The 12,140-nt window shown below is 41.0% G+C and overlaps 1 protein-coding gene across 2 annotated transcripts in view; it reads left to right on the top strand.

Moving 5' to 3' along the window:
* Positions 1-12,140, top strand: part of MARCHF8 (membrane associated ring-CH-type finger 8) — a 136,514-nt gene that overhangs the window by 38,121 nt on the left and 86,253 nt on the right. For both annotated transcript variants that reach the window (XM_069459819.1, XM_069459818.1), the window contains exon 2: positions 10,275-10,454. In XM_069459819.1, the coding sequence (XP_069315920.1) occupies positions 10,353-10,454 (102 nt within the window). In that variant the 5' untranslated portion in view covers positions 10,275-10,352. The remainder of the gene's footprint in view (positions 1-10,274; positions 10,455-12,140) is intronic.

Raw genomic sequence — 12,140 nt, 5'->3', positions numbered from 1 at the left:
TCCACCGTGATTTGATTTTTGTGAGAGGTGAAAGCTGTGGGTCCTGTTTCAGTCTTCTACAAGTGGTTAACCAATTCTCCCAGCACCATTTATTGAATAGGGATTCTTGTCCCCAGAGTATATTCTTTCCCGCTTTGTCAAAAATTAGGTGACTATATGAGGATGGTTCTATATTTGGATTTTCTGTTGTGTTCCACTGGTCTGTGTCCCTGGACTTGTGCCAATACCAGGCTGTTTTAAGAACCACGGCCTTGTAGTATTGTTTGAGGTCTGGCAAATTAATACCTCCCATTTTGTTTTTGTTGCTTAAAATTGCTTTTGCTATACGGGGTCTTCTTTGATTCCATACAAAGTGTATAATTATTTTCTCTATGTCTGTAAAGAATGATGTTGGTAATTTAATAGGGATTGCATTGAATCTGTAGATCACTTTGGGTAGTATAGACATTTTAACAATGTTGATTCTCCCGATCCACGAGCATGGTATATTTTTCCATCTATTTGCAAGTTCTGCTATTTCTTTTCTCAGTGTTTCATAGTTTTCCTTATAGAGGTCCTTTACCTCTTTAGTTAGATATATACCTAGATATTTTATTTTCTTTGTTGCTATTTTGAAGGGTATTGAATCTTTAATTTGGTTTTCCGATTGACTGTTATTGGCATATATAAATGCCTCTGATTTGTGTATATTAATTTTGTAGCCTGAGACTTTGCTGTATTCGTTAATCAATTCCAGGAGTCTCATGGTTGAATCCTGGGGGTTTTCCAGATATAACATCATATCATCAGCAAAAAGTGAGAGTTTGATCTCTTCCTTCCCTATTTGGACTCCCTTGATTCTGCTCTCTTGCCTGATAGCTCTCGCAAGGACTTCCAATACTATGTTGAAAAGTAATGGAGACAATGGGCAGCCCTGTCTGGTTCCAGTTCTAAGTGGGAGTGCTTTCAGTTTTTCCCCATTCAGTATGATGTTGGCTGTGGATTTGTCATATATGGCTTGTATCATTTTTAGGTAGGTTCCATCAGTGCCTATTTTGTTAAGCGTTTTTATCATAAAAGGGTGTTGAATTTTGTCAAATGCTTTTTCTGCATCTAATGAGAGTATCATATGGTTTTTGTTTTTGCTTCTATTTATGTGGTGAATTACATTTATAGATTTACGTATGTTGAACCACCCCTGCATCTCGGGGATGAAGCCCACTTGGTCGTGGTGGATTACTTTTTTGATAAGTACTTGGATTCGATTTGCTAGTATTTTATTGAAAATTTTTGCATCTATATTCATGAGGGAAATTGGTCTGTAGTTCTCTATTTTTGTTGTGTCCTTTCCAGGTTTTGGTACCAATGTTATATTGGCTTGGTAGAACGTGTTGGGGAGAATTCCATCCTTCTCAATATTGGAGAATAGTTTATGTAGGATGGGCACCAGTTCTTCTTTGTATGTATGGTAAAATTCAGGTGTGAACCCATCTGGACCAGGGCTTTTCTTTTTGGGAAGGTTTTTTATTGCTGTTTCGATTTCAGTTCTTGATATTGGTCTGTTCAGGTACTCTATTTCTTCCTGGTTGAGCCTGGGAAGGCTATGTGTTTCTAAAAATTTGTCCATTTCCTCCACGTTCTCCAGTTTGTGTGCATAAAGATTTTTGTAGAATTCATAGATGATATCTTGTATCTCTGTAGCGTCGGTTGTGATTTCTCCTTTCATGTTCCTAATGGAGGTTATTAGAGATTTTAGTTTTTTGCTCTTGGTTAGTCTAGCCAGGGGTGTGTCTATTTTGTTTATCTTTTCAAAGAACCAACTTTTTTGTTTTATTAATTTCCCTTATAGTTTCTTTGTTGTCCTTTTCATTTAGTTCTGATTTGATCTTAGTAATTTCTCGCCTTCTGCTGGGTTTGGGATCGTTCTGTTCTTCTTTCTCCAGCTCTTTGAGTCTATTCGTTAGGTTGTCTATTTGCATGTTTTCTGTCTTTTTGATATAGGCATTTATGGATATGAATTTTCCTCTCAGAACTGCTTTAGCTGCATCCCATAGATTTTGATAAGTTGTATCTCCATTGTCATTTAATTCAAAGAAATTTTTGATTTCCATCTTGATTTCTTCTTTTATAGAATAATTATTCAGGAGAAGGTTATTTAGCTTCCATGACTTTGAGTAAGAGTGAGGGTTTCTGTTTGTGATCATTGTTACTTTTATTCCGCTGTGATCTGAGAAGATGCATGGTATAATTTCTATTTTTGTGAATTTTTTAAGACATGATTTATGTCCTAGGACATGGTCAATCTTAGAGAATGTCCCGTGAGTTGATGAGAAGAATGTATATTCTGTGGACTTTGGGTAGAATGTCCTATAGATGTCAGCCATGCCCATTTAATCTAGCATTCTATTTAGGTCCATTATGTCTTTGTTTATTTTCTGTTTAGAGGATCTGTCCTGTACTGTCAGTGGGGTGTTAAAGTCTCCAGCTATTACAGTATTGTTATCTATCATTTGGTTGAGATCTAGTAGGGTTTGCTTTATGAATCTAGGTGCACCTAGGTTGGGTGCATATATGTTGAGTATAGTCATGGCTTCTTGATGAATTGTGCCTTTAATCAGTATGTAGTAGCCATCTTTGTCTTTTATTATTTTTGTTGGTTTGAAAGCTAAGTTATTGGAAATTAAGATTGCCACACCAGCTTTCTTTTGGTTACCATTTGCTTGAAATATCAGTTTCCATCTTTTTATTTTCAGTCTAAATGCATCTTTGCAGGTTAGGTGAGTTTCTTGAAGACAGCAGATACTTGGATTGTGTTTTTTTATCCATTGGGCCAGTCTATGTCTCTTGAGCGGGGAGTTCAAGCCATTCACATTTATTGAGAAAACTGATAAGTGAGACAGTTTTTTGTTCAGCTTGTTGGGTAGAACTTCATTGTGATGTTTTCTCTCCTGGGCCATTGTGGTATCTGGAATGTGATCTTTAGCTCTTGAGTAGTTTTACATTCGTGGATCTTTCTTGTGCTGATCCATGTGTAATTCTCTTTTGAGTACTTCTTGGAGGGCTGGTCTTGTCTTGGTGAATTCCCTCAACCTTTGTTTATCTGAGAATGTCTTGATTTCTCCTTCGTATAGAAAACTTAGCTTAGCTGGGTACAAGATTCTAGGCTGGGCATTATTCTGTTTCAGAAGCGTGAAAATGGGGCCCCAACCTCTTCTTGCTTGTAAGGTTTCAGCTGAGAAATCTGGCGTAATTCTGATGGGTTTTCCTTTGTAAGTTACTTGTTTCTTTCTCCTTACAGCTCGGAGAAGTGACTCTTTAGTGGATATTTTGGTCAGCCTGATGACTACGTGGTGTGGTGTTTTCCTATTTGCTATGAATCTCCCAGGGGTCCTTTGAGCTTCTTGAATCTGTATGTCTAGAGTATTGGCAAGGCCTGGAAAATTTTCCTCGATTATGTCTTCAAATAGCTTGTCCAACCCTTGCTTATTATCTTCTTCACCCTCAGGAATGCCAATAACTCTCAAGTTAGGTTTCTTCACATAATCCCACATTTCTTGAAGACTCAGATCATTTCTCTTACTTTTTCGATCTATCTCTGTGACTGACTTATTTAGTTGGAAGGAGTTATCTTCAATTTCTGAGATTCTTTCCTCTGTTTGCTCTACCCTGCTCTTGAGACTTTCCACAGTGTTTTGTAGCTCTCTGAGTGAATTCTTCACTTCTAGGAGTTCAGTTTGGTTTTTCTTCAATATTTCAATTTCTTTAGTGAATTTTTCCTCCAAATCCTGTATTTTTTTTGTGTTTTCCTTGTGTTGTTTATCCATTGATTCTTGTATATTATTCAGCTTGTTTATAATCCATAATTGGAATTCTTCCTGTCACATGTTGGTGTTTTGAGTCTGGTTTGTGTCAAATGGTTGGGAGCTGGTATTTCTCTTTGGGGATGAGCTTTCCATTTGATTCTTTGTGCTCTCTGTGTTTTTTCGCTGGGCCCTTCCCATCTAGATTTATCGTTGGATCTTTACTTATAGATTTAGTCTGGTTAACAGGACTCTTTGTGCTCTATTCTTAGGCTGTGAAACAGTCTAGGTATGTTGCTTCTTTTGGCAAGAGGGGGAGACTGTTGTGTATTGTTTAGAGATTTTTCTGTTTCCGTTGGGGGACTGCTTCCGATGGGTCCAATCCTAGAGGATTGGAGTGATCCAAGACCGCTTTGGTGAGTTAGGACACTGTGTTGTGGTCTTTCAGAAGGCAGGCAGGGTCCACACTAATAGTAGACCGAAATTCTCTTTGTTTGTTTGTTTGTTTGTTTCCTTTTGGTTCTTCCTCTATAGGGGAGGTTTCTGACTCTATCTGCAGGCAAGATACTAGCTATGGGGAGAGGACGGTGACCTTGCTTGCTCAGCGCCCCAGTTGATATAGCTCCCACGGGCAAAAGTCTGTCTTGGCCCAGTGCCCCAGGGATCAGGTTCCACACTCTCGCTTCTGGAGAAGTATTCAGTGTTTACACTTGGGCGGGGACCCTATATAAGGTCCGTGGACCAGGGGAGAGGGCTGTCCAGGGAGCCTCTTGGTACCCTATTGCTCCACAGTGACTTGGCTGTGGGCCCTAGAATGGCGATTGCGTGCCCGCAGATCGCCGGCCCTGGGGGTGACTGCTCAGGATCCGGTATGTACCAGAGCCAGGGACCTGGCCCGTTCCGAAGCTCACCGTGGGTCCCCAGTTAGAAGGTGAAAAGAGAGGAGAAAGAAAAAAAGAAAAAAAAAAAAAAAAAGGAAAGAAAGAAAAGAAAGAGGAGAAAACGAAAGAGAAAAGAAAAAAAAGAAGAAAAAGAAAGAAAAGAAGAAAAAAAAAAAAAGAAAAAACAAGAAAAGAAACGCAAAAAGCCAAACCAAAAAACACCAAAAACGCCAACAAAAATGAACAAAAACAAACTACATAGCACCTTACCACACCGCAAGGCAGAAAGATACACGAATCTGAAGTATATAATTCAGCGACTCAATGTTTTTTTGTTTGTTTGTTTGTTTTACGCCTTAGCACAGCTCTGCCCCTTCACTTCCGCTCGGCTGGGTCTGGAGCGGCCATCAGATGTTTTTGTTTTTACGCCTTAGCACAGCTCCGCCCCTTCACGCCCGCCCGGCTGGGTCCCGGGCTGTTTCGCGGTGGATTTCAAGATGGCGTCTGCGCGCCCGCACAGCTCCGAGGGGTGGTGGGGATCCAACCTCCGCGTTCAAAAAGGCGCGGCAGCCAGAGGCCCAGAGGGCAAAGGTGCCCGCCGAAGCTGTCCGGCTCATGAGCCGCCGGAAAAAAAAAGAAAAAGAAAAGAAAAGAAAAAAATAGAAAAGAAAAGAAAAAAAAAAACAAAAATAAAAACACAAACACAAACAAACAAAACCCAGAAGAAATTTACCAAGAATAAAATATACAGTTCGGCGAGCCTATTCTTCTTGTTTTTTTTTTTTTTTTTTTTTTTTTTTTATGCCTTAGCACAGCTCTGCCTCTTCACCCCGAGCGCGGCCCCGGCATATCCCACACTCCTGGCGTTGGTTCAGAGACCAGCGGAGGGCGCTGGGCAGAGAGAGCCGCTCGGCACTTTATGGCTCCCGAGCGGTTTCGCCCTCGCTTTCAAGATGGTGCCTGCAGAGCTCCGGGGCTGGAGGGGACCGGCTCCTCGGCATGCAGAGACCGCCACTGCCCGGGGGCTGGCGAGCAAGGACGCACACTGGGGGTCACCGGCTGGAGAACCGCCGAAAAAGGCAGCACGGGCAGAAAGAGCCGCTGGGCACTTTTTGGCTCCCGAGCGGTTTTGCCTTCGCTTTCAAGATGGCGCCTGCCGAGCTCCGGGGCTGGAGGGGACCGGCTCCCCGGCAGGCAGAGACCGCCACTGCCCGGGGGCTGGCCAGCAAGGACACGCACCGGGGGTGACCGGCTGGAGAACTGCCGAAAAAAGCAGCACGGGGTACGACGCTATTTGCTGTCCGGGAGTCTTTTGTGTTTTTCCGCCCTGGTGCAGATCCGTCCCTCCTCGCCAAGCGCTGTCTCAGCTGAGATCCCCCAGGTTCTAAGGTAATTTCGCAAAAAAGCCTCCTGTCTGCAATACGCCACGTACCCCTCAGTGATTCTGCGCTGGCCTGGGTCAGGGCTCTATTCAATTGGGAGCGGAGGGCAAGCCGCTTTCCCAAGAGGCTGCACCCACCCCGGCTGGGGCGGGTGTATCCGACCCGTGCTCCGCTGGCTAGTGTCTGTCCCGCGTTCCTAATTTTCGTTCACCTCAGACCTCACTCGCTCTGTTTGCCCCACGCTGATTCTCCGTGGATTCACACTGCTGTTCCTGTGTGGGAGCGGTCCTCTAGCGTTGTGGCAGGTCCGGATCGATGCTTTCCTCCCCGGGAGCGCAGATTCAGGCCTTCACCACCACTCCGCCATCTTTGATTCTCACATATTTAACATTTTGAGGAAAAACCAGAATGTTTTCCAAAACAGCTTGCATACATTCCCACCAGTAGTGTATAAGGATTTCAGTTTCACCATGTCCTTGCCAGCACTTATTATTTGTCTTTAACTGGGAACATAATTAATAGTTTCAATTTGTATTTCCATGATGGCTAATGATGTTGAGTAATCTACTTTTCTTTGGGCTTTATATTAGTGAGTTATGAGAGTTCTTTATATGTTCTAACTACAAGTCCCTTATTAGGTACATGATTAGCAAAAATTTTCTTCTGTAGGTTGCCTTTTCACTTTCTTGATGGTGTCTTTTGAAGCACAGAAGTTTTAATTTTATGATGTCTAATTTATCTGTTTTTTCTTTGTGTGAGAAAGGGGTCCAAATTGATTCTTTTGCATGTTTTTATCCAGTTGTCCCAGCATTATTTGTTGAAAAGACTGCTCTTTCCCCAAGGAATCATGTTGGCACCCTTGTTGAAGATCAGTTGACCATGGATACATGGTCTCTAAATTTGTTCCTTTGATCTTTTTATCTGTTTTTATTTCAGTGTCTTGATGACTGTCACATTGTCTTGATGACTGTTCCTTTGTAGTAAGTAAGTTTTGCAATCTGGAATGTTCCTTAGCAGTAAGTATGTTTTGTAGTTTATTGTTCTTTTTCAATGTTGTTTTTAGCAATTTTCAGTTCCTTGAATTTCTATATGAATTTTAGGATCACCTTGTCAGGTTTCTGCAAAGAAGAGAGCTCAGTTTCTTGATAGGGGTTACTTTGACTCTTCAGATCAATTTGGGGAGAATTGACATCAGAGGACAATATGAAGTCGTCTTTTGATCCATGTGTGGCAGATCCATTTCCAGTCTCTTAAACCAGCTTTGGCAGTCCAGTTCTTCTAGATATAAATGTTCACATTAGGTATGCTGTAGTTTCCAAGTTAGCATTAGTGGCATCGAAGTCCTCATTCCTGGATTGTTAGGTGGAGTACAGAGATTTAACTGCCGCTCTTAATCAAAGATGAATTGAATTGATATAAAACGGCTATCTGGGAATTATGTAAAGAAAGTATTATAAGTAATAGCTGCTTTGTTCTTTTCATATAACCCTTCACATAAAAAATGGCACAGTCTTTTTTGTGGTTTGTTTGTAAACTTATTTTTATCCTAACTAGGAGAAGGATTGCCTCATGCAGACTTAAAGTCTATTGCCTGGAGGTGGGGTTGCATCTCAGAAGAGGAGCTTAAGTGGCTATGAGGAGGGATGTCTCTCTAGACTTAGCAAATAATTTAAAACTGTCTTCCATTTGTGTTTCTCTGGCATAAATAGCCCTTCCCAGGTTTGTCATGAGCTTGTACCAATGATGTAATAATGATGATTGTATCAAAAGCACCACAGGTAGCTATTGACATGATAGGTAGTGGGGCTCTGGGCATGGTCAGTTTGACTAAGTATTCCAAGAGGCCAAATGGAGTTTGTCATTTGTGACAGAGGACTTTAATGCAATGAGTGATGAAAAAACTGCTCACCACTGACTATAATGATCTCCCAGAAAATGTAAAGCAACTCAGCAGTGTCTCTTGTCTTGGTGGATACGCTTGAATACAAACATTCAGACCATTTCTTGGCCATGGTAGAGCTCCATCTTGTGCCAGCCTCATTACAGGCTTGAAGTAGAGTAGGTATTGTATAATATCTAGACATTAGCGTCATCTACTCTGTTTCCCTGGGGATCTTTTTTTTTTTTTTTTGGAGGTTATCAATAATCACTCACTTGAAAAATTAGATTTTTAAAAACAATATTATTTTAGCTAATCTTCTTGTATATGTTGTTCCCTTCTGTTTTTTTGTTCTTTCCTGTTGCTTGTTGATTCTAGAATTGTGTGAAGGAATCCATTTTGTGAGCCTTGGTGCTCTTCTGCTTGGTTAGTGATACTATCAGAGGTGGACCAGCCTCACAAGCAGCGGCCTTTGGTCTAGAGTAGAGTTTTGGGAAAGGTGGAAGAAATGGCTGCTTGTCAAATGCGGCCATAGGATCGTCAGACCCTGTTGTTTACCCTCCCTGCCTACTGCCTCCCCCACAATATCAACCCCAGTTGATAAGTGAAAACCCTCAAATTAGAGATTCATTCTTTTGGTTTAAGGCTTCCATACTCAGTTAAAATATGAAAAAATGAAACATTACTCCATTAAACCTTATGGATAATTTATATTTAATTGGTTTTGAATACAGAGTTTGATAGATCTCAGTGGGGGCAGTGGGGAGAGAGAAAGAACACACAATTCAGTTACTATGCACTTTGGGGGAATGTAGGAGAAAACCAGGAAGAGGGCAGGGGTGTGTTTTGTGAAGCAGCTGTATATACAAAGTAACCACCAAATGCAAAAGGAACTGAGAAACCAAAGAATGAGGCAGACAAATCCAGTTTGTCAGTATTTTTACTGTCAAGGTGTTTTATTGAGGAACTTATGGACAGAAGCTTGGTGTTGGGCAGCAGCAAGACAGGTAGATATCCATCCGCATTATTACTTCCCTTAGGGCTTATATACCACAGGGAGAGGGTATACTTGTGTCAGAGAGAGTATGCAGGAATTTGCTTAAGGGCATGAATTAGGGTAACATCGTGGTTTTTTTTGACCTAAGGGTAGGATTTATGGTAAGTATGTGCTTTTAATAGTAGATAAAGTAGAAATCTTAAAGTCATTCTGGGAACTAGGGTTAACCATAAGTCAACATAGTGGATTAGCATATAAAATGGAGTTACACAGGTGTCTGGAATTGTTGAAAGACTGCTTAAAGAGGCACTATTATTTGACCTAAGGGCAGTCTTTTCATGGTTCTCAGGAATGTCTACAAAGATCCCTATCTTCCCCAGGAAATCCATTAGAACAGTGTTCGGCAAACTATAGACCTGTAGGCTAAATCTAGCCTGCCACATGTTTTTTTGTAGGTAAAGTTTTATTGGAACATAACTACTCTCATTCGTTTATCTGCTTTTTATGGCTATTTTTATGCGACAATGGCAGAGTTGAATAGCTGGAACAGATTTGGCCAACAATACCTATCTATCTTACCCTTTATAGGAAGTTTGTCAGCAACTGGTGGAGAGAGTATAGACTTTTGGAAGGTTAAACATGGATCATCTCGAAGTTAATTTAGACTGGTTAACCTCTGATCTTACCATTATGGAGACTCAAGGGTAGCAGTTTTAAGGGAAAATCACTGCTTATATCAGGGTGAATGTTTCAACATGGAAAAAAAGTTTAACTTCAAAAATATTCTTTTTTTCTTTTGGAGACAGGGTCTTACTCTGTCACCCAGGCTAGAGTACAGTGGTCCAGTTATAGCTCACTCCAGTCTTGAACTCCTGGGCTTAAGCGATCTTCCTGGTTCAGCTTCCTGAGTAGCTCGGACTACAGGTGTGCGCCACCACATTTCTGGCTAAATTTCAAAATTTTTTATCTAGAAGGGCTCTTGCTATGTTGCTCAGGCTGGTCTTGAACGCCTGGTCTTAAGCAGTCCTCCTGTCTCGGCCTCCCAGAGTGCTAGGAATACAGGTGTGAGCCACCATACCCACATGAAAAATATTCTTACAACAAATGGTAATGCTGCTGTTTTAAACCTAAGTAGCCAATGGAAAATTAATCTCTGATTATATGTGTACCTGATCCATCAGCCTCTTTGAGGTGCTCCCATCTTATTGCAAGAGAGAAATTACAGTTTTTCTCCTAGACATTCATTGTAACTCATTTAAATGTAAATATGAATATAAATATAAAATGCTAATCTCACACTTGGAAATTTGAAGTGTTTTAGCACAGTTATGTTTTTCTCTCTTCACTTTCTCTCAGCTTGAAACCCATGGCCCAAAATGACTCTGCCAGTGGAGACTTTCTTCTGTGAAGAAGACGACCAGATAGGAGGCTGGGATGAGCATGCCACTGCATCAGATCTCTGCCATTCCATCCCAGGATGCTACCTCTGCTAGAGTCTACAGAAGTAAGACCAAAGAAAAGGAGAGGGAAGAACAGGTAATGGGAGAATACTTTTTAAACTTCATTTATTTTTATTACATTTTTATTAAATATGATCTAGAACAATACTTAAGGTCTAAAGATAAGGGTTTTCCCAGATAATATACTAATAAGCACACAAATAGTTGTACTCACGCCTGTAATCCTAGCACTCTGGGAGGCTGAGGCGGGTGGATTGTTGGAGCTCAGGAGTTCCAGACCAGCCTAAGCAAGAGCGAGACCCCGTCTCTACCAAAAATAGAAAGAAATTTAGCTGGACAACTAAAAATATATAGAAAAAATTAGCCGGGCATGATGGCGCATGCCTGTAGTCCCAGCTAATCTGGAGGCTGAGGCAGAATGATTGCTTGAGCCCAGGAGTTTGAGGTTGCTGTGAGCTAGGCTGACGCCACGGCACTCTAGCCCGGGCAACAGAGTGAGACTCTGTCTCAAAAAAAAAGAAAAAAAAAAGTAAAAAAGTTGTACTCAGAAGAAATTGTCTTTTGATAGATTTCTAGGTTTTCAGATTTTAGTGTAAACTATTCTGCTTATAAATGACTTATCTTAATTGGTTAAGTCTGCCTGATTATATCTGATAAATCAGTGAGACAAAATTCTTTGGAGTCTCAGAACATGATGCAAAGAATAAATTTATTTGAACAGAAATTTGTGAGTGCTCTGCCTGGTGGAGAGGGTATCATAGTTAACACTGCAGAGCCTATCTCTGCACTGCTATGGCTTGCGACCTGGCTTGACAATTAAGTGTGCATTACAGTATAATAAAGTCAGTGATGGAAGAAGTTCAGGGACACCTAATCCTTGCCCAAGGGTTCAAGAAAGTCTTCCTGGAGAAAATGCCATTTACATAGAGAACCAGATGGTGACCTACAGTTAGTTAGGAGAAAGGAAGAAGGTAGGTCCCAAGTGGGGGAAATACTACATGCAGAAGGCCCAAAGGTTAGAGCAAGGTGAGTTCAAAGAACATAAGGTAGAATAACTTGAACGTGAAGGTTTAATTGGATAGTGGCAAGATAGGAGGTTGGAAGAATTAGCAGACTCTTAAGGAGTTTGGATTTATCTTTGCACAAGAATGAATGAATAATCAGATTTTTGTTCTTAAAACTTTTACTCAGGCTAGCAATTTGGGGAGTGAATTGCATGAGTGGAAGGGAGACTAGTTGACTATTTAATACCTTCCTTACTTCAGGTTTGGCAAACTTTCTGTAAAGGGCCAGATAATATTTTAGACTTTGTGGGCCAGGCAATCACAGCTATTCAGCTCCACCGTTGTTGTGTGAAAACATCCAAAGACAGTATATAAATGTATGGACATAATTGTGTTCCAGTAAAGTTTTGTTTAAAAAAACAGGTGGCAGGCTGGATTTGGCCCATGAGTCAGTCCCTGCAGATCCTTGGCTTACAGAAAAGGTGATGGTGACTTCGTCTAGGATAGGGGTAATGGAGATGGAGAGATATTTAGTTTATTATTCACTGGGCTCGATCATTGCATGTGGGGAGGGACAGGGAGGAGTCAGGAGTGACTCTCTGCTTTCTTCCTTGCATTTACAATGTGCTTTACAAACATTTACTCATTAGTTCTTGTAGCATTCCTATTTTATAGTTAAACTTAATCTTTGCCCAAGTCTATACAAATCCTTAATCAAGAATTAATAAGTCTCATTTGAATTGGAATCATCATAGTTG

This window comes from Eulemur rufifrons, chromosome 28 (genome assembly GCF_041146395.1).
Source record: "Eulemur rufifrons isolate Redbay chromosome 28, OSU_ERuf_1, whole genome shotgun sequence".
Lineage (NCBI taxonomy): Eukaryota > Metazoa > Chordata > Mammalia > Primates > Lemuridae > Eulemur > Eulemur rufifrons.
The sequence above is the reverse complement of the archived record's forward strand: the minus strand, read 5'-3'. Positions and strand labels throughout refer to the sequence as shown.